This window comes from Gastrolobium bilobum, unplaced genomic scaffold (genome assembly GCF_033153095.1).
Source record: "Gastrolobium bilobum isolate Gb01-03AN ecotype WA unplaced genomic scaffold, APGP_CSIRO_Gbil_v1 utg1262, whole genome shotgun sequence".
Lineage (NCBI taxonomy): Eukaryota > Viridiplantae > Streptophyta > Magnoliopsida > Fabales > Fabaceae > Gastrolobium > Gastrolobium bilobum.
The window spans coordinates 24,848-47,073 of NW_026897857.1; the positions used below are offsets into that span (position 1 = coordinate 24,848).

Here is a 22,226-nt window from a genome sequence, read left to right on the forward strand (position 1 = left end):
TTCAAGGTTTAGAAGCTAATGCAAGGTTTAAGAGTTACATAGAGAAAATACGTCTCTATGATTTTCTTGCTGGCCTTAATCGAGATCTTGATGATGTTCGTGGTAGGATATTGGGTCAAAACCCATTACCTTCCATTGCAGCTGCTTTTTCAATGGTACGACGGGAGGAACTTCGCCGAAAGGTAATGTTGGGAGACAAGAACTCTAAATCCTCCGATGTATCTGCCTTAGTAGCAAAACATACTCCTCCTCCCCCTAGCGATGCAAAACGTTCTGACCGATGGTGTTCTCATTGCAATAAGAGTGGTCACACTCGCGAAAAATGGGAAATTCATGGAAAACCACCAAACTGGAAAACAAAGGGGCTGAACAAGAGTCGTGCTTATCAAATCTCTTCTGATGATAAGGGTGAGGAGTCTCGTGCCTCTCCAAATTCCGATGGTGTATTCATCCCTAAAGCTCAGTATGAGCAATTTCAAAAGGTGATGTCTCAATCTGCTGAGGCAACTAGCCATGTTGCTCAACAAGGTATGGCATTCCATGTTGATCGTAATAGTCGTTGGATTCTTGATTCTGGAGCTTCTGATCATATGACAGGTAATGCATCCTTGTTTTGTTCTTATACCCCTTATTATCACCAGTCACGAATAAGGACTGTTGACGATAGTTTCTCTAATATTGCGGGAAATGGATCCATTAAGCTCTCTGAACATATTACTCTGAATTCTGTTCTTCATGTCCCTTCTCTTACTTGTAACCTTATCTCTATTAGTAAACTTTCCTCTGAATTGCATTGTGTTGCTAAATTCTCTGCCAAAACCTGTGTTTTTCAGGAACAGGATTCGGGACTGATGATTGGCAGTGCTAGAGAGGAAGAAGGGCTTTACTATTTTGAAGAAGATCCTCATGAAAAGAGATTTTTTGCAAATCACTCTTTATGTTTATCAGACGATTGTAATGATGTTTTGTTGTGGCATCGTCGTTTAGGACACCCAAATTTCTTTTATCTTCAAAAGTTGTTTCCAAACTTATTTATCAATAAAAAATCAAGTTCCTTTTTTTGTGATGATTGTCAGTTTGCAAAACACTCTCGTGTTTCTTATTCCCCTAGAGATTATGTTTCGTCTCCATTTACATTAATTCATAGTGATATTTGGGGGCCAACTCGTGAAAAAAATATATCTGGAGCTCGGTGGTTTATTACCTTCATTGATGATCATTCCAGAGTATGCTGGGTATATCTTCTAAAGGATAAGTCTGAAGCTGCAGCCCCTTTTAAGAACTTTCATGCTATGGTACAAACTCAATTCCAGATCTGTATCCAAATCCTGCGAACTGACAACGGTACTGAATATTTTAATTCTGTTCTTGGTGATTACCTAACCAAGCAAGGTATTATCCATCAAAGTTCTTGTCCTAACACCCCTCAACAAAATGGGGCGGCTGAAAGAAAAAATAGACATCTCATTGATGTTGCTAGAGCCCTCTTGTTTACAATGCATGTTCCTAAATACCTGTGGGGGGAGGCTGTCTTGACTGCCTCATATCTCATCAATCGGATGCCCTCTCGTGTCCTGAATTTTCATTCTCCCATATCTTGCCTTACCCGCTCTTTTCCCTTCTTTCGGGCTCTATCTTACCTTCCTCCAAAATTGTTTGGTTGTGCGGTTTTTGTTCATATCCCTCCACATCAAAGGTCCAAACTTGATCCTAAGTCTGTTAGATGTGTCTTCATAGGATATCCTCCTAATCAAAAAGGTTACAAGTGCTACTCACCTTCTCTTCGAAAGGTCTTTGTTTCTATGGATGTTACTTTTTATGAAGCACAATCATTTTTTCCCTCGACTTCTCTTCAGGGGGAGTCTATTGGTGTAAATGAAGACATGTCTCGGATTCCAAATAATTCTACTGTCTTACCTTTACCCTTGGAAACATCTGAAACATCTGTTGTTCCTTTACCTTTGGAGACAGGGGGAGTTAATGTACAGGAGACAAGGACAACAACTATACCAGAGACTGGAGATCCTCTCGGTAAATGGGGAAAAATCTACAGCAGGCGTAAATCTCCTCAAGATCTTCTAGACTGCCAGGATTCTGACCCGAGTCCTTGTTCCAGCAATCCACTTGAGAACACTGGTATAGCTGACCTAGATATGCCTATTGCCCTTCGAAAAGGTACTAGATCTTGCACTGCTCATCTTATTTCTCATCGCATTTCATATGAAAAGTTATCTCCAGGTTTTCGTTCTTTCAATACTATATTAGACGGTACAAAAATACCAAAAAATATCCAAGAGGCACTTAATGACCCTAAATGGAGGGATGCAGTCTTTGAAGAAATGGATACACTCAAAAAAAATGGAACTTGGGAGTCCGTGACACTTCCCAGAGGAAAGAAAACTGTAGGTTGCAAATGGGTGTTCACAATAAAATTTAATGCAGATAACAACATCAACAAATATAAGGCCAGATTGGTTGCCAAAGGATTTACTCAGACTTATGGGATAGACTATCAGGAGACGTTTGCTCCCGTTGCCAAACTTAACTCTATCCGAGTCCTACTATCACTTGCTGCCAACCTTGAGTGGCCCTTGCATCAATTGGACGTAAAGAATGTCTTTTTAAATGGGGACTTACATGAGGAAGTTTACATGGATCCACCACCTGGTTTTGAGGAAGGAGATGGTTCTGTATGCATGTTGAAGAAGTCTCTTTATGGACTTAAACAATCCCCTAGAGAGTGGTTTGAAAAGTTTACTCGTGCTGTTAAAGGAAGAGGATTTATCCAAGCTCAGAGTGTTCACACTTTATTTTTTAAACACTCCGATAGTGGCAAAATTGCTATCCTCATTGTTTATGTTGATGACATAATTGTCACAGGTGATGACTGAGAGGAAATAAAATCTTTAAAGGGGGGCTTAGCTAATCAGTTTGAACTGAAGGATCTTGGATCACTCAAATATTTCCTTGGAATGGAAGTTGCTCGTAGCAAGGCGGGAATCTCCTTATCTCAGAAGAAATATATCCTAGACCTGCTACAAGAAACAGGTATGCTTGGGTGTAAGCCTGCAGAAACTCCTGTTGAACCCAATAATAAATTGGGAATTGAAGATGGAAAAGATGTTGACAAGGAGCTGTACCAAAGGTTGGTAGGAAAGCTGATCTACTTATCTCACACTCGGCCTGATATTGCATTTGCAGTTAGCATGGTTAGCCAATTCATGCATTCTCCTAAGGAAAAACACCTTAGTGCGGTTTATAGAATCCTCAAGTACCTCAAAAACACCCCTGGTCGAGGAATGCTTTTTAAAAGGGGACACAAGAGGATGATAGAAATCTATACAGATGCTGATTGGGCTGGCTCTGCAATGGACCGGAGATCCACTTCAGGATATTGTACCTATGTCTGGGGAAATCTTGTGACCCGGAGAAGTAAGAAACAAACTGTTGTTGCCAGAAGCAGTGCAGAAGCAGAATTTCGGGCGCTAGCCCTTGACATTTGTGAAGGAATCTGGTTAAGAAGACTCCTTGAAGAATTAAAGATATCTTATTCTCTACCTGTCAGACTTTATTGTGATAATAAGGCTGCTGTCAGTATTGCTCAAAATCCTGTACATCATGATAGAACCAAACATGTGGAGGTTGATCGTCACTTTATCAAAGAAAAATTGGAGGAGGGTTATGTATGTTTGTCATATATACCTACCAAGGAGCAAACAGCCGACATTCTCACCAAAGGGTTACACAAACCCATCTTTGAGGATTTAATTAGCAAGTTGGGGATGATCAATATATATCTCCCAACTTGATGGGGAGTGTAGAATATTCTAGAGTCTTTTAGAGTCTTTTACTTGTCTAGTCTCTTTGATTAGTGTGATGCCTCTTCGTTTATTGTGTACTTTTATTTTTTATTTATTACTTCAACTCCTTAACTACCTTGTAATTTGTATATATAGAACCCTTTGGGTGTCAATCAATATATGAAAAAAACATTTCAGTCTTATATTTCATCACTTATCGAAGAGTTATGATTGGACAATAGAAATCAATGGATTATATCCACTAGGAATCGCGTCTAGTTAACTTCTCTTGTCCAAAGCGTCCAGTTTCAAACCTCTCCCCGCAAGGCTCTCCGCACTTTTATTAACCACACCACTTTCTGTTTGTCGTTCTTGCAAAAATATCACTCTATCCAATTCAACCATTCATATACTTCTTCACTGGAAAATAAAGGAATCTTAATTTTATAAGATTGATTCACCATTGTTTGTACCGATATGGTTCAGAGCTCCCTAGATCGGAGAGTTCTAATACCGATTTGTTAGTAACCAACAAGAATAACAAAAAGAAATTAACAATGGAAAAGATATTTGTATTGAAGTTTGGTTGCTCCCAATGGATATACAACAAATTACAGGTAATTGGAAAAGGAATGACAGAAGCTACACCAGTGGTAGCAAATTACAGACGAAAGGATTACACTAAGGTGGTGTTTGGTTGGGAGCTTTTCAACGGATATCTATCTTTCTCAAATATGGCTTTTAGAAATACCATGTTTGTTTCAACGTTTTTCACCAAAAATCCATCTATCCAATTTGTCTGGATTTATGAGAAACATAGATATCCGCACTGTTTAGAAACCCAATTTGAAGGTGAGATTTTTCGGAAAACCGGTTATCTGGCTTTTAATGCACTGTTGATTTCATAAAGTTACCTAATTTTCCCAGTAAAGTTTTTCCCCACCAAACAACTTTTTTTTACATTTTTCTACCTATCTCACTTTATCTATCTTTCCAATCATTTCTCTATCTATCTCATTTTTCTACTATTCCAAAAAAATTTCCTGAACCAAACGCCCCCTAATGGGAAAGTAAAATGACAACAAAATGTTCCTGAACGTTGTAGAGGTTCAGGTCTCCCGCAATTTCCAGCCCAAGTTCCAAGACAATTCTTCTGTTGCTCCTACTTCTATTTATGCAAGTCATCATGTTGTCAAGCTTAAATGCGTTCCCTTCAATTCTTTTTACCTAGATCCAATTATCACCCCAACTGAATTCTGTGGAGTCCATTCTAGAATATTCAAGGTCAATAAACATAGTAGTTAATTGCGCCGCAATAGCGCCGCGAGCCGCGCCGTATGGGCGTTGCAGTGCCTCGCCGCAAGAAACCGCGGCGCACCACACCGGAACGCAATAGCGGCCATTGCGATCGTATTTGCGGCCATATTGTTGTCATAAAGCAAAATGTCAATTTTGTTCTAAATTTAAATGTGTAACAGATAAAATTTAAGGGTTTTTTAGTCTATCCGCGTCTGTCTTAGTCACTTATGCTATATCTTCCTTTAAAAAATTTATTTTTGTCATTATTTTTGTCATATATCTATTCCGCTATTTCCGCAACCGCAACCCGCTATAGCGTTTTTCGGAGTTGGCCGCGACATGCCGCAATCCGCATTTGACAACTATGTCAATAAATTACATTTTTGATTCAACACAATTGTTTCATCTAAATTTCTCTTAGGGTGGTATTGTAATTGATTTCCACCCTTTCTACACAATAATCCTTTGCCAATGTAGCTTTATGTTATTGTAGAGTTTTGTCCACTTCCTACTAGTGTCTTCTCCTTAGGTTATGCATGAACTAGTTAACAATAACAATATATGCTAGATGTGGTCTAGCATGTGACACTTATATCAATTTACCCACTAATTATGATATTGAGTTCTTTCAACTAAGACTTTTGTTATAATCCATATTAGGATAAGTTCTGCCTATAGCTTTGGAAGTATATTCCCAAAGGAATTTACCCATGCAACAACTAGAGTAGTTAAAGGCATTGATTAGTTGCCCAAGTAGTTTGTAGCTGCTTTATAGGTAACTAGACTTGTTAGTTAGGTAGTTAGATGGTTAGACTTAGAGGCTTATGTGTGAAACGAATTGTGACCAGAAGGTCATGGGTTCGAGTCAAGGAAACGACCACTTTGAAAAAAAAATATCGGGGTATGTTTGCATACAATCGATCCTCCGCTCTACCCCTTCAAGCCAGGGAGCCTTGTGTATTGGAGTTTGCCTTTTGCCTTTTAGTCTTAGCCAAGTGTAAGGGAGACATTCCGTATTGATAGATATCTTTTCTCTCATTTTTCCTTTCTTTATTTCTTCCAAAAACCCATTACTATAATTCTTACCTTTCAAGAATCCAAAGCTTAACAAATTTCTTCTTTTGATTCTGCTCAAAGGGTATGCCAATAGTCTTATTGTCTTTTTCTATATATTGTATTCCCTTATACATGTTTTTCTTGAAAATCAATAATATTTTTTAGTTTTTCTCCTTTCAATTTGGTATCAAGGCTCTTGTTCTTGGAGCCTTTTGCTTCTGTAGCCACTGCCTCTAGTGTCGATCCTTCTTTATTCCTTTAGTGTGGATCCTCTGGCGTAACTATTGTTTCTCAACTTCCGGTCACTTTTCCAATTACTAGCCCCCACTGACTGGCACTAGAAAATTTTTCCCGTGCCTTTTTTTGGTCAAGAAGGTAACTTTTCACTTGGAATTTCCAGATCTACAATTCTACAACACCATTGCATCCTAGAACTGCTCCACGAGCCTCCACACACTAGAAAGTCTCAATCGCCATTTTTTATGGCGCGTGAAGCATTGTCTCAGTCGTTGCTCGCTGTCTCCATGCTCGCCTTGACTTTTTGTTTCCATATATGTTGTTTTTTTTTTTATCTGACATCATTTGAGTCCTGGGTCTTTGTTTTCCCAAAAAGATTGGATTTTTTTTGGTTCGTTCAAGCTTCTGTTGCTCAGATTTGACATTTTTATCGTTGTTTGGGGGATCTCCGGTAACTCAAGCAAGTTAGCGCTCTTCTTTGAGGATTGATATAGATACTTTTAGTAAGACATCATACTCTTGCTTTCGTGCTAGGACTAGTAAGACACATGTACTTAATCTTTTTTTGGCTTCTGGATTTGATTTTGAAATGTTATGGATTGTTGACTCTAGTGTGACTAATTTTCTGACTAGTCAGCTTGATACCTTTCTCTCTTATCAACCCATCACTAGTATTCGTACTATTATTGTAGCTGGTGGATCCCATGTATCAGTTGCGGGTTCTCTTTACATTCAAGTTAAACCCTCCTTATATCGAAAAAATGTTCTCCATGTTCTCAAATTCTCTCATAATCCTCTCTCTATTCACAAACTTACCACTGATTTGAATTGTACCATAATACTCTTTCCTACTCATTCTGTTTTTCAAGATCTCACAACGGGGAGGACGATTGGAGTTGCTAAGGAACATGGTGGATTGTACTATCTCCTTCAAGAACATTTTCCAAGTAGTGCTCGGGAACAGTTGCCGGTGGCCCATATTCAGTCCACTTCAGAGTCTATGAATTGGCTTTGGATTTAACACAAGCGTCTAGGGCATCCACCTATTAGTCTTCTCAACACTTTGTTTCCAACCCTATTCAAATACATGTCTATTGAATCACTTCATTGTGATGTCTGTGAGTTTGCAAAACACTATCGTACATCATTTCCTTCTAGCTCCATAAAAGTGCCGAATTATTTTATCTTGTTCTCTTTGATGTTTGGGGACAATCTAAAGTACATAATATCTCAAGTGCTAAATGTTTTGTTTCATTTATTGATGATTGTACCTGAGTAACTTGGATTTTCCTAATGAAGGACAAATCAGATGTGCCACAATTATTCATCCAAATCTATACTTGCTTGAGACCAACAACATTAACATCAACTACACCTTTATCCCAAATTAATTGGGGTCGGTGGTAGATGAACCCAAATAAAAGATACATAAAGGTTAAAAAAAGATAAACAATAAAAATAAGAATAAAAATAAATAAATAAAATAGTAATAATATATATATATATATATATTTAAATATAAAAGTAATAAAAGAAAGGGAAAAGAAGAAGAGGGGGAAATAAAGAAGAAAAGGACTAAAAATGGACCATCTGGATAATAGGAATAACAACGGGTCTAACCCTCCACCATGCTTATAGCTCTTCTCCATTCCGTTCTAAGGCACACCGTCCGCCAATCTATATCCCACTCTATTAAGTCTTGTTTTACTACCTTCTCCCAAGTAAGTTTCGGTCTACTTCTACCTTTCTTTGTGTTGAGCTCTTTGTAACAAAGTTTGGTTCTTACGGGAGCATCCTAGGGCCTTCTCATTACGTGCCCAAACCACCTCAATCTATGTTCTCTCATCTTTTCAGCCACCGGTAGTACTCCTACCTTTCGTCGAATATCTTCATTTCTTATCTTATCCATCCTCGTATAACCACACATCCACCTTAACATCCTCATCTCTGCTACTTCTATTTTATGTTCATGTTGCCTATGTGCTGGCCAACATTCAGCTCCATATAGCATTGCAGGCCTTACTGCTGTTCTATAGAATTTTCCTTTTAACTTAAGGGGGATTTTGCGGTCACACAAAAACCCAGATGCACTACGCCATTTCATCCACCCTGCTCTGATTCTATGATTTACATCCTCATCAATCTCTCCACCTTTTTGCAAAATGGATCTCAGGTATCTAAAAGCTTCTTTCTCGGGTACCTCTTGACCACTTAGATGGACGGGATCTTGGTCTACATCTCTTACCGGAGAAAACTCACACTTCAGATACTCGGTCTTGCTCCAACTTAACCTGAATCCTTTAGATTCCAACGTGCTTCTCCACAATTCAAGTTTTCTATTAACACCGTCTTTGCTCTCATCAATAAGCACAATATCATCTGCAAAAAGCATACACCATGGCAGTTCCTCTTGAATATCTTTTCTTAGTTCATCCACAACTAAGACAAAAAAATAAGGACTTAGAGCCGAACCTTGGTGTACACCTATCGTGATAGGAAAATAACTTGATGTTCCGTTACAAGCTTTCGCACATGTAGTAACCCACCATAAAACTCTCTATGGATACCTATCATATGCTTTCTCAAGATCTATAAACACCATATGTAAGTCCTTCTTCTTTTCTCGATATCTTTCCATTAATTGTTGCATCAAGAAAATGGCTTCCATGGTACATCTTCCTGGCATCAATCCAAATTGATTTACAGAAACCTTGGTATCTCTCCTCAAGCGATGTTCAATAACTCTCTCCCACAACTTCATAGTATGGCTCATTAGCTTTATGCCTCTATAGTTAGAACAATTCTGTAAATCTCCCTTGTTTTTGTAAATAGGCACAATCATACTTTTCCTCCATGCATCAGGGATCTTATTTGTCTGAAGAATCTTATTGAAAAGATTGGTCAATCATTTTATTGCCACATCCCCCAGACCTCTCCACACTTCAATAGGGACACCATCAAGTCCCAAGGCTTTATTAGTCTTCATCCTCTTTAAAGCTTCCTTAATTTCATGTGTATTAATTATGCGCACAAATCTTTTATTCAAGTCATCATAGGCATCCTCCAAGTCCACCTCGCTTATATCTCTATCCCCATTAAACAGCTTGTTGAAGTAGTTTATCCATCTTTCATTTATATCTTTATCTCTCACCAAAAGTTTTTGATTTTCATCCTTGATGCATCTAACTTGGATAAGGTATTTACTTTTCTTATCCCTTATTTTTGCAAGTTTATATATATCTTTTTCACCATCCTTGCTCCCAAGATTTTTATATAAATCGGCGAAAACCTTGCCTCTAGCTTCCCGCACTGCTTTCTTTGCATTTTTTCTCGCTAATCTAAACTTTTGCAAGTTCTCTTCATTGAGTCTTTTATGCAAAGATCTAAAGCATTCCTTCTTATGTTTAATTGCCTCTTGCACCTCTCTATTCCACCACCATGTTTCCTTTGTATGAAATCCAATTCCTTTGCTTTCTCCCTACACCCTCCTTCCCATATTCTGAATACACATAGCCATCTCATTCTATATTGCATTTACTCCTCCATCAAACTCCCAAGTTCTTTCATGCAACATTCTTTCATTGAACTCTCTCTCTTTTCCCTCCTTAAGCTTCCACCATCTTATCCTTGGATTCTGGGCCCTCTTCCTCATTGTAAGTACTTTGTTGAACCGAACCTCCAGGACTACCAGCTTATGTTGCGTAGTAACACACTCTCCAGGGTAGACCTTACAGTCGACACAAGAAGTTCTATCTTCTCTTTTAGCCATAAAGAAATCGATCTGACTATGATTTTGGCCACTATGATATGTGATTAGATGTGACTCCCTTTTTCGAAAGGTGTTCGCTAGCATCAAATCGTAGGCTAGTCCGACATTCAAGATATCTTCTCCAGTCTCGTTTCTCGTCCCATAGTCAAAGTCTCCATGAATTCTATCAAAACATCCATTGCTTTTACCAGCATGACAATTTAGATCTCCTCCTAAGTAAATCTTCTCCTCTCGTGGTATCCCCCTCAAAACCTCCTCCAAGTCTTCCTAAAATTGGCTCTTATCATATGGTTGCATCCAACTTGGGGTGTATACACACTGAGGATATTCAAGATTAAATCACCCACTACAAGCTTAACCAGAATAATCTTGTCGCCTTTCCTTTTGACGTCAACAACTTTATCTCTGAAACTTTTATCGATCATAAATCCAACACCATTTTGACTCTTGTTAATACCTGTGTACCATAACTTGAAACCAGTTCCATCCACTTCCTTGGCCTTTTCTCTAGCCCACCTGCAAGCAAGCAATGTTTACTTTCCTTCTAGCAAAAACATCTCTAACTCCCTCAATTTACCTGTTAATGTTCTTGTGTTCCAGCTTCCCAATCGCATCCTTAACCCATGGGCTGTACTTGCCCGCCACGCTCACCCATCTGCGTGTTGGGACCCTGACATACTTCTCACCAAATTCGGGTGAAGACCTGGCGCCTTGCCTTGAGGCAAGGACCCTAGCACATTTATCACTATACTCGGGGCTCGATGCATCGCCTTGCCTTGTGGCAAGGGCCCTAGCCCATTTTTTGCTACACCCGGGGCCCAATGCAACGCGCTCCTATGAAGGGGACACCCCAACAAAAATTCATAAGGGTTTATCTCATAAATATAGCTATTTTTTATGGCCGGTTCGCTACACCTGATGCCAACCCTCCTCTTTTATCCTGGCTTGGGACAGACTATGTATGAAAGCACACATAGGCAGAGTTACTTGCTTGAGACCCATTTTGGAAAAAATATTAAAAGACTACGGACTGATAATGATACTAAATACATCAACCTACAAATGGTATATTTTACATTTTCAATGGTACCCAATTTTTCTGAAGCCGTAGTAATTTTATATTTTTATACATTTTTTTTGCCGTAGCGTTTCATTCCTTTTCCTAAATGGGATATTCATTTTAATAGTCTTGAAGACTTAAATATCATTTGGGTTAGCCAATTTAGAAATTAAATCAGAGATTTATAATAGATAATAAATTCGAAGATTTTAGAGATAATTGCTTATATTTTCATGTTTCAATTTCTTTGTGGTTGAAACTATTTGATAATGCAATATCTTCTATCTTATTTTGCAGGTTGCGTCTCTGCAGATGAAAGTTCAAACCGCCTCTTTTTTTCTGATTGCAATCATCATAGGATTATTGTATCTTGTGGCAATGGAGAGGTTCTTGACTGTGTACGTATACTAATTATTGAAATAAGTTCAGTATAAGATCCATTTTGAAATTGATTTCAGGTCCTTTATTAGCTTATTTTTACATGCCATCTTGTGATAGTAAAATAGATAAAGCTTATTGACGGATAACTGCCTTTTTTATTATTCATGTTGAAAGAATAACTCATTCATTGTTATTTATTATTTTTTACTGCACTTGGGGCCTGTTTTGTGTGACGCATAAGGCCTGATAGTATAAGCTTATACTATACATTATGACATTTTCAGTTGTTTGGTGTGACCATCGTATAGTATAAGCTTATACAGCAGAATCCCTTAATACATCAAAATGATATATAACTTAATCCAGCCTAAGGGGGAGGGATTAGGCCTGATAAGGGATTAGTGTACTAACATCGTTGACCAGTGCAATTTTAAAAGAATTAATATATTATTTTAATACTAATATATTAAAATAAAAATTAATTTTTCAATATATTAATTTTAAAATATTGAATATTTTTTATTTTTATAAAAATTAATTTATTTTTTGGACACATTGATCAATAGATTTTTATAAAAATTAATATCATATGACATTTTTTGAAAAATTATATAAATTCTTTATTAAAAGATATTTTTATTATAAATATTTATTTTTATCCTATATAGTATTATACAGTCTATTACCAAATACTAGATGATATTTTATCTTATATGTAGAAAATTAGAATTCAAACATGTTTCCGTTTTTATTTCCTATTAATTAGGATTGATTATGATTGATTAGGATTGATTAGGATTAATTGTGATTGATTAGAATTGATTGTGATTAGGATTGTGATAGGATTGATTAGTCATCGCTTAGTCATTCTTAGCGATTCTTTCTTGTATAAATACTCACTCATGTAATTTATTCAATATCAATATACAAAAACTTCTTTTCAATATGGTATCAGAGCGGGTTCGTTCCTACCCTAATTCAAATCTGAAATAACCATCCAAACACTTCCATCACCGTCAAACACCTCCTAAACACCGCCTTGAATCTGTCCAACACAGAAACCTAGTTTACTGACCTCCGATCAAAAAAGTGAGGTGACCATTCGACTCAGAAGGATCCGACGAGTCGACCGCCGCTGGACCCATCGCCGTCAGCCGCTGCACGCGCCACCACGCGCCGCCTTCCAGACGTTTTTTTCCGTCGCGACTTGCACAGACCTTCTCGCCGGCTTCTCCCCTTCCTGTTCCAGAGGTCAGATCAAAAGTTTACAAAACTTGATTTTTCATCAACGGTCAACCCTTCTCTTTTTATTCATGGCTTCCTCAAAACACTCTTTTTATTACCACGAGCAACCTCCTAAGGCCACTAGTCATGTGGTCCAGCAAGGTACAACTTTCCATGTTGATAGTCAAAATCATTGGATCCTTGATTCTGGAGCCTCTGATCATATGACAGGTAATCTTGGCTTGTTTTGTTCATACACTCCATATTCTGAACCTTCTCGGGTCAAGATCGCCGATGGCAGTTTTTCCCAGATTGCGGGACACGGAACCATTAAACTTTCTGAGCTGATTACTTTGACATCAGTTCTTTATGTTCCTTCTCTGACTTGTAATCTCATTTCCATTAGCAAGCTCACCTCTGAGTTCCATTGCTTTGCTAAATTCTTTCCACATGGTTGTGTTTTTCAGGAACAGGACTCGGAGAGGATGATTGGCAGTGCTAGAGAGGATGGTGGACTTTACTACTTTGAGGAGGATGTGACTCATGAAGCTGTTTTCGTAGAAAAAAACTCTATGTTTCCTTTTGATTCATGTAATGATGTTATGCTGTGGCATCGTAGGCTAGGCCATCCAAATTTTATTTATCTTCAGAAGTTGTTGCCAAACTTATTTATTAATAAAAGTCCAAGTTTGTTTTCTTGTGATATTTGTCAACTTGCCAAGCATACTCGTGCTCATTATCCTTCTAAAGTTCACCATGACTCTTCCCCATTTTCCTTAATTCATAGCGACATATGGGGTCCAGCCCGTGTTAAAAATATTTCAGGTACTCGATGGTTCATTACCTTCATTGATGACCATTCTCGAGTTTGTTGGGTGTATCTTCTAAAGGATAAGTCCGATGCTGCATCCGTGTTTAAAAAATTTCATGCCATGGTTCAAACCCAATTCCAAGTTGCTATACAAATTCTTCGTACAGATAATGGCAAAGAGTATTTTAACTCTATTCTTGGAGAATATCTTTCCCAACATGGCATCCTTCACCAAAGCTCGTGTCCTGACACACCCCAACAAAACGGAGTTGCGGAAAGAAAAAACCGACATCTCCTTGAAGTTGCTCGGGCTCTTATGTTTACCACGAGTGTTCCTAAATATCTTTGGGGAGAGGCAGTTCTCACTGCCTCGTATCTGATAAATCGAATGCCATCTCGCATTCTGAAATTTCAGTCTCCTCTTTCTAGTCTTGTTCGTATCTTCCCTTCCTTCCGAGGTGTCTCCTCCTTACCTCTCAAGTTATTTGGTTGTGTTGTATTTGTCCATATTCCCTCCCATCAACGGTCTAAGCTTGATCCTAAGTCTCTCCAGTGTGTCTTTATTGGTTATTCTCCTACTCAACGTGGCTATAAGTGTTATTCACCCTCTCTTCGTAAGGTCTTTGTCTCTATGGATGTCACTTTTTCTGAGAATGACCCTTTCTTCCCCTCGACTTCTCTTCAGGGGGAGTCTATAGGAGTAGATGAAGATCAGTCATGGGAACCTATTAATGCCACAGTATTACCTCTACTTTTGGAAACAGGGGGAGCTACAGAATCCTCACCATCAGGAGCCTCCTCAAAATGGGGACAAGTTTATAGCAGGCGAAAGCCTCCTCAAAGTGTGAATAACCCAGAGCCTCTACACTGCCAGGATTCTGAACCATGTTCTAGTTCCAGCACCCCAATACTTGAGTGTCATGGTGAAAATGATCTACACTTGCCCATTGCTCTCAGAAAAGGTACTCGATCTTGTACTACTCATCCTATTTCTAATCATATTTCATATGGAAAGTTGTCCCCAGGGTTTCGTGCTTTCAATACTATGTTGGATAGTACAAAGATACCGAGAAATATACATGAGGCTCTCAATGATAAAAAATGGAGGGATGCTGTCTTTGAAGAAATGAATGCTTTAGAAAGAAATGGAACTTGGGAGATAGTGACCCTACCCAAAGGAAAAAAGGCAGTAGGATGCAAATGGGTGTTTACAATAAAATTCAATGCAGATAATAGCATCAACAGATACAAGGCAAGATTGGTTGCAAAGGGTTTCACTCAGACTCATGGGATAGATTATCATGAGACTTTTGCTCCGGTTGCTAAAGTCAATACCATCCGAGTTCTCTTATCTCTTGCTGCCAATCTAGATTGGCCTCTGCAACAGTTAGATGTGAAGAATGCATTCCTAAATGGTGACTTACATGAAGAAGTCTATATGGATCCTCCACCTGGTTTTGAAAAGGGAAATGGATCAGTGTGTAAACTAAAAAAGTCTCTATATGGATTGAAACAGTCTCCCAGAGAATGGTTCGACAAATTCACACAAGCAGTCAAAAGAAGAGGCTTCATTCAAGCACAGACTGATCATACTCTCTTCCACAAACACTCTAAGGATGGTAAAATTGCTATTCTTATTGTATATGTAGATGATATAATTCTTACAGGTGATGATATTGAGGAATTGAACACCTTGAAGAAATTTCTAGCAGCTCAATTTGAACTCAAAGACCTTGGCACTCTCAAATATTTCCTTGGTATGGAAGTTGCTAGGAGCAAAACAGGCATCACTCTAACACAAAAGAAATATGTTCTAGATCTTTTGTTGGAAACAGGAATGTTAGGGTGTAAACCTGCTGAGACACCTGTGGAACCTAATACCAAGTTAGGTATTGAAGATGGGAATGAGGTGGATAAAGAACAATATCAGCGATTGGTTGGTAAACTAATCTACTTATCTCATACGCGTCCTGACATTGCCTTTGCGGTGAGTATGATTAGTCAATTCATGCACTCACCCAAGGAGAAGCATCTTAGTGCAGTCTATAGGGTGCTTAGATACCTCAAGAATACTCCAGGAAGAGGATTATTCTTTAAAAAGGGGTATAAAAGGACAATTGAAATCTACACTGATGCAGATTGGGCAGGCTCATCAGTAGACAGAAGATCTACCTCAGGCTATTGCACCTATGTGTGGGGAAATCTTGTTACTTGGAGAAGCAAAAAGCAAACAGTGGTTGCAAGAAGTAGTGCTGAAGCAGAATTTCGAGCTTTAGCTCATGGAGTTTGTGAAGGAATCTGGTTGAGAAGACTTCTTCAAGAGTTGAAGATTTCATATTCCCTACCAATAAAACTATATTGTGACAACAAGGCAGCTGTTAGCATTGCTCAAAATCCTGTGCATCATGATCGAACAAAGCACGTGGAAGTTGATCGTCACTTCATCAAAGAAAAATTAGATGATGGAAGTGTGCATTTGATATATGTTCCAACCAAAGAGCAAACGGCAGATGTCCTTACCAAGGGCCTACACCGTCCAGCATTCGAAGACTTGATTGGCAAGTTGGGAATGATCAATATTTACCTCCCAACTTGAGGGGGAGTGTAGAAAATTAGAATTCAAACATGTTTCCGTTTTTATTTCCTATTAATTAGGATTGATTATGATTGATTAGGATTGATTAGGATTAATTGTGATTGATTAGAATTGATTGTGATTAGGATTGTGATAGGATTGATTAGTCATCGCTTAGTCATTCTTAGCGATTCTTTCTTGTATAAATACTCACTCATGTAATTTATTCAATATCAATATACAAAAACTTCTTTTCAATATTATACAATATAGTATTTTATACAATACCATGCCAAACGTTGGATAGTATTAAAATTGAATCAGGCCTTATACTATCAGGTCTTATCCTATCTAGTACGCCCTTAGTTGTATAATTGTCTTAAGGTGCTTTATGCTGATGTGGTAAAAAAAACAAGGATTCTCTTTCTAGATCCTCTCTATTCCAATGGCACGTGTGTCTACAATAGGAAACCCTAATGCTATATTTGAATGAGAGATACGGAGGGGCAAGGGATAAGGAGGCATAAAGGGTTTGTTTTATAAATTAAGTATGGGGAAATAATCCGAGAGAAGGGTAAGAAAATTCATTTCTGTACAAATAAAAGGGAGTTACCAAGGTGATTGGCTTAATTGATGTTGAATGGGTTGGATGTCCTCATATACATGCTCAACATCAAGATCTTCTATTCTTATTGAAGCAAACTAGTATCTTGGAAGAGTCAGGAACATGTTGCTAGATCCAATGCAAGACCTGAATATCAAGCTATAGCATTGGTAACTTTTGAACTTATATGGCTGAAGCAATTGCTTCGGATATTGAAATTTGTAGATGTAAAATAGTGACAAATTTGCAACAATGAATTTGACATTGTGTAGTGCAATTGGTAACATATTTAAACTCTTATTAGGGAAAATTAGAATTTATCCCATCTAACTTAATTTTGTGCATTTTGGTCCTTATACTTTAAAATGTGCCATGTAATCCCTAAGCTTTCTTAAGTATGCATTTTAGTCCATTTGTCACAATCTTCCCTATAATTTGTCCTATCCAGCTCCTGAAGTGGCTCGTCGTGATTTGATAGGAGTTTAATATTTGGATCTATATGAGTATCAACTTCAATAGACCAATTTATTCAAGAATATCCATTCAATATTTTTTTTTTGAAATTACAATACCATTTTTGGATTGTGCTACCTCTATTCCAAAGGAGCATCGAAGTTTGCCAAGATATTTGGTTTGCAAGTGATGACCAAGGTACTCTTTTATCTAAATGATGCCATGGGGATCATTGCTAATGATAATAATGCCATCGACATATACAATCAATTAAATACTTTGTTGATCTGAATGTCTGTAAAGGATAGAGTGATTAATTTCACTTCTTGACATACCAAAGTATTGACCAACTATGTTGAACCAACCAATCCAAACCTGAAGAGATTACTTAAAATCATATAGATGACAAACCATGCCAATATACTCCCTTGGAGCAATTAATCAGTGAGGTCGTTCCACATAAACTTTTTATTTCAGATGCCGAGTGGCAAATAGCAGCCATAGAAGCAAAGATGCGAATGAAGCCATTTTTACCCTTGGTGAGAATGTGTCTCCATAATCCAAGTAAAAAATTTGGGCGTACCCTTTAGCCATTAGATGGGCCTTTAAGGTGATCAATATTGCTTAGGACCAACATTAGTAAAAATCCACCAATAACAGACTTTCTAGGACAAAGAGGTACTAGTTCCCATGTACCACTGCTTTGATGTAATGATGTGCATTCATCTCATCAATCATAGTTGTTAAATATCAGGACTCGAGAGGCATATGGTTAAATCTGTGTGTTTCAACTACATATCGGAGGCTCTATTATGAGAATGGATCCTCTCATATGTTTTTTAACATGATCATGTCATGTGAGAGAATCATAACCATTCATGGTCACATCAATGGTGATAAGAGATGAGAGAAAAAAAATGTTGGGATAAGGAGTGATAAAATTATCACCATTAATCAGACCATGAATGGTTATAATCCTCTCACATGATATGGTTATGTTAAAAAACACACGAAAGGATCCACTCCCCTCTATTATATAACTGAATGAAAAGGAATTACAAAGAGATATACATGATGTAGGACTTTGTCCCTAGCACTAAACTAATCCATACTCCTATATATACATTCATTCTCAAGCTGGAGTATATAGATAAAATCATAATTACAAATTTTAGGATGCTGAATAGGAGTATCTGACTGATGATGTCATTGAAGTGACTGACAGTATGCCTACGGGGACCATTTTGAAGTGTCCGTGCTTCACTGTAATTAGATATTCTGTATCGGTGCCTTTTTTTTCCATCATTTTTTTATGCAGTTAGCTATTAGACATTTTCACCTTCTTACGTACATATGCTTGTCAATTGTAAGGATAAGAGGCATTAAATTTTCTTTCTTTAATTGCTAGCACAAATAAAATAGAATGAAACTAAAAATTTATAGGTACACTTTCACTATCTCTTCTTCAGATTGGCTCTTCCCCCGGATTTGAGGATGGAGATTTTGAATCTTGTAAATTAAGGCGTCCTGCAGGTTCTTATTACCATGCTACTGAGGATTGCCTATATTTTGTCGATTCAGAGGTATGCATTTGGATTTATCTAATAAATCATTATGATCACATTTCAAACCCAGTTTCGCCACATTTGATGGAAACTTTATGTATGTCAATTTGACTATCAAAGATTTATATTGCTTTTAATCATAGTTTAGTATCGCACAGTACACGATACGTATTGTGCTATACATATCGGTTGTGTATTGCTGTATCATACGATACAGTATCGTACGATACGAAAACCAAACCAAAATTGGTAATTTCATATAAAAAAAATCTGAGAAGTATTTATTAATTGGAAAAAGTTTTTCTTGCTGTAGACCTTTAGTCATACTTAGTTTGAATTGTTTTGTAAGCTGAAGGGCTACTTTGTATAGGATTTTACATGTTTTTCCTTGCACCCCTACTTTATGAAGTTATTTTAATTGTTTTTCCTGGAAAAGAAAAAACTTGAGGTTTCATGGTGGCTTCTTGGTCTTGGAAACCTCTATTTATGCTTGAGAGATGCACGTGGGTTTGTTGCTTTGGCATCCATCCTTTTAAGATTTAACATTCATCCCGAAAAGGTTGGACTTTGAACTAGTGGTTTTCACTTAATGGGTTGAATTTGCAAGGGAGTAAGAGCCATGAGAGCTACTTCTCTCTTCTCTTATCTTTATCTTGTCTTTAGGAAAACTTCAATTTTTTTATTTTTTTTATTTGGATTTATAAAGTTCCTTTTCCTTTATGTAGATTGATTTAATAGATTGATATCCCTATATCTCGTGATAGAATTGTATCTTATCTTTTCATTTATCCTGGTTCCTCTTTTCTAAGAACCATGCTATCAGGAAAGCTGACATGGAAGCACGAACAGTGGAGACACTTTATCCTACCACTGCCTCAGGCAAAGAAGGTGTTCGCATATGGAATTGGATCATGAGTAAGCTTGGCCTAGAAAGTACTAAGGAGAGCAATGTTGAGGAAAGATCTGAAGTATTTGATTCTAAATTGTATTTCCCATGGCATCTGTTAAAATCAGTTGATGACACTCTTTACATTATAGATCACAGGTGAATGATTCTGTGCTTTTAACATTTTTTCTGTAAAATATTGTTTACTCCTAGTGAAAAGAATACTTTTGATTGATTGAATCCCAAATAAGAGAGATTACAATATGTATATTATACACCAAGGCCTAAAGAGTAATAAGGAAACTAATTAATTACATGGATTTCACCTAATTAATAAAATAACCAAAAGGAGATCCAAATTGATCTCTAAGAATAAGGAAACAAAAAAAAAATGATAATTTTTCATACTCTCCCTCAAGGTTGGATGTATATGTTGATCATTCCTAACTTGCTTATTAAATCATCAAAGGTTACTTTGTTTAGGCTTTTAGTGAGAATGTTTGTAGTCTACAACTTGGTATGCACTTATTTCATACACACTTTCGTCATTCAATTTGTTCTTGTTGAAGTGGTGATCAATTTGCATATTTCCTATCATGATGTACATGATTATGAGCAATATTGATCGTTGTCTTGTTGTCCCAATACTACCTTATTGGGAGGGAATATGACTCCAGTACTTTTATTTTGTCGCTTAGATTTCTAGTTTGTCGACTGGCCATGAATCTCACAGCACTTGTCATGGGTGTGGCCATTCTTGTTGCAATGAGTCCGCCAAGGTCAACCATTTCACCTCTGATATTCAGGGGAATGGTCAAGGGGGGCCTTTATTAGTTGAGGCAAATGCATCATTTGTCTTCTTCATGACGGCTAACTCTTTTTCTCCATGCATGAGACGGTCCATGACTAGTTTATCTCCAAACTTTAGCAAAGGCATCATCAAGAGAGGGCTGCTTATGTGCTAGCCAATATTTAGTTCCATATGGCATTTCAGGCATTACTACATTTTATAAAAAATTTCGTTTAGCGTTAGAGGGATTTTGCAATCACATAAAACCCTGATGCACTATGTTGTTTCTCCACCCTGCATTTATTCCTTGCATACTTATCAAACTTTTTCCCCTTTGCAATATTGATCGCAAATATCTAAAACCTTCTCATTTTATATATTCAGTCTTTGACTGCAAATTAATGTAAATCCTTTAGACTACAACGTGCTTCTCCGCAATTCTAAAATAGTGTTAACATTGGCATTGGTCTTATCCATAAGCACAATATCATTTGCAAATAACATACACCGTAGCACCTTGTCTTCAATTTATTTTGTTAGCTCATTTATATCTAGGGAAAAAAGATAAGAACTCAAAGCAGAAATATCATTTGCAAATAACATACAACATAGCACCTCATCTTCAATATCTTTTATTAGCTCATCTATATCTAGGGAAAAAAGATAAGAACTTAAAGCAGAAACTTGGTGCAAGTCTATTATGGTTGGAAAATAACTCGATGTGACATTACAAGCCTTCACACATTTAGTAACACCATTATACAATTTCTTGATTGCCTTCACATACTTTGGCTGTACTTTTTCCTTCTCAAGAACCCACCGCTAAATTGTCTTGTGCGAAGATTGGCTGTAGATAATGGTGCAGATTGTACATGGTTCAAGTTGTGTTCTTGTCTTCTCTTGATACTTATCATATTAACTTTTAGGTTTCAAACATTATGGACCATGGATTTTGGTTCTGGAAAGATAGACGAAGTTTTTGAAGGTTCGATTCAATATTGTTTATATGATCATTAATCAAAACAATCTTGTCTGGCTAGAACTGATGGATTCTTTAATATTTAATTTTTAAAAATAGGTTCTCCTAGGATTCTCGAGGTTTGTGGACAGAGAATCATGAAAAAGTTATCCGTCTTGGATCGGATTCCCTGTGATTGGTTTGAACAGCAAACTAATATTGGCTGTTTGGTGGAGGGCCTCCCACGTTATGATCTTTTATCTTCAGTGACAACCTTGCAGAAGAACATTTTCATTTGTGATATAGGTATTCTTTTCTCGTTGTTGCTGAATGCTTTATAGCTTGTTACGTGGTTGCAATTTAAGAAATTTTTCACTTCCAGTTTTTGTGTCTTAACTAGTTGGACAGAGGATTCTGAAGGTCAATGCAGAATCTGGGGTTTGTTTAAACTTCCAGTTATCTAAGTTGGGGATACTTGGTTTACCTTATTGGTTGGATTCCCCTCTGGAGACATTTTATGCTGTGTAAGTTATTTGTCTTAAACTTCACAGGTTCTTTTATTTTCAAATTCTCAATTCATTGTGTGTACATTATGTTGAATATTTAAGATTGTTTTCCTTGAAACATACTAACTTTTACATCACATTTGACAGTGGAAGTGAGCTTTCGGGTACACCAATTGATCATCTGCAGCATTTTGATTTGCTACCAGGTCATTCATTTTACATTTAAAAATTGGGCATTTCTGAATTTAAACA

General features: G+C 37.3%; 1 protein-coding gene across 3 annotated transcripts in view; it reads left to right on the top strand.

Moving 5' to 3' along the window:
- Positions 1–22,226, top strand: part of LOC133310856 (uncharacterized) — a 48,160-nt gene that overhangs the window by 11,534 nt on the left and 14,400 nt on the right. For all 3 annotated transcript variants that reach the window (XM_061511858.1, XM_061511859.1, XM_061511860.1), the window contains 7 exons: positions 11,519–11,619; positions 18,739–18,852; positions 19,644–19,879; positions 21,437–21,495; positions 21,589–21,774; positions 21,869–21,992; positions 22,122–22,180. In XM_061511858.1, the coding sequence (XP_061367842.1) occupies positions 11,519–11,619; positions 18,739–18,852; positions 19,644–19,879; positions 21,437–21,495; positions 21,589–21,774; positions 21,869–21,992; positions 22,122–22,180 (879 nt within the window). The remainder of the gene's footprint in view (positions 1–11,518; positions 11,620–18,738; positions 18,853–19,643; positions 19,880–21,436; positions 21,496–21,588; positions 21,775–21,868; positions 21,993–22,121; positions 22,181–22,226) is intronic.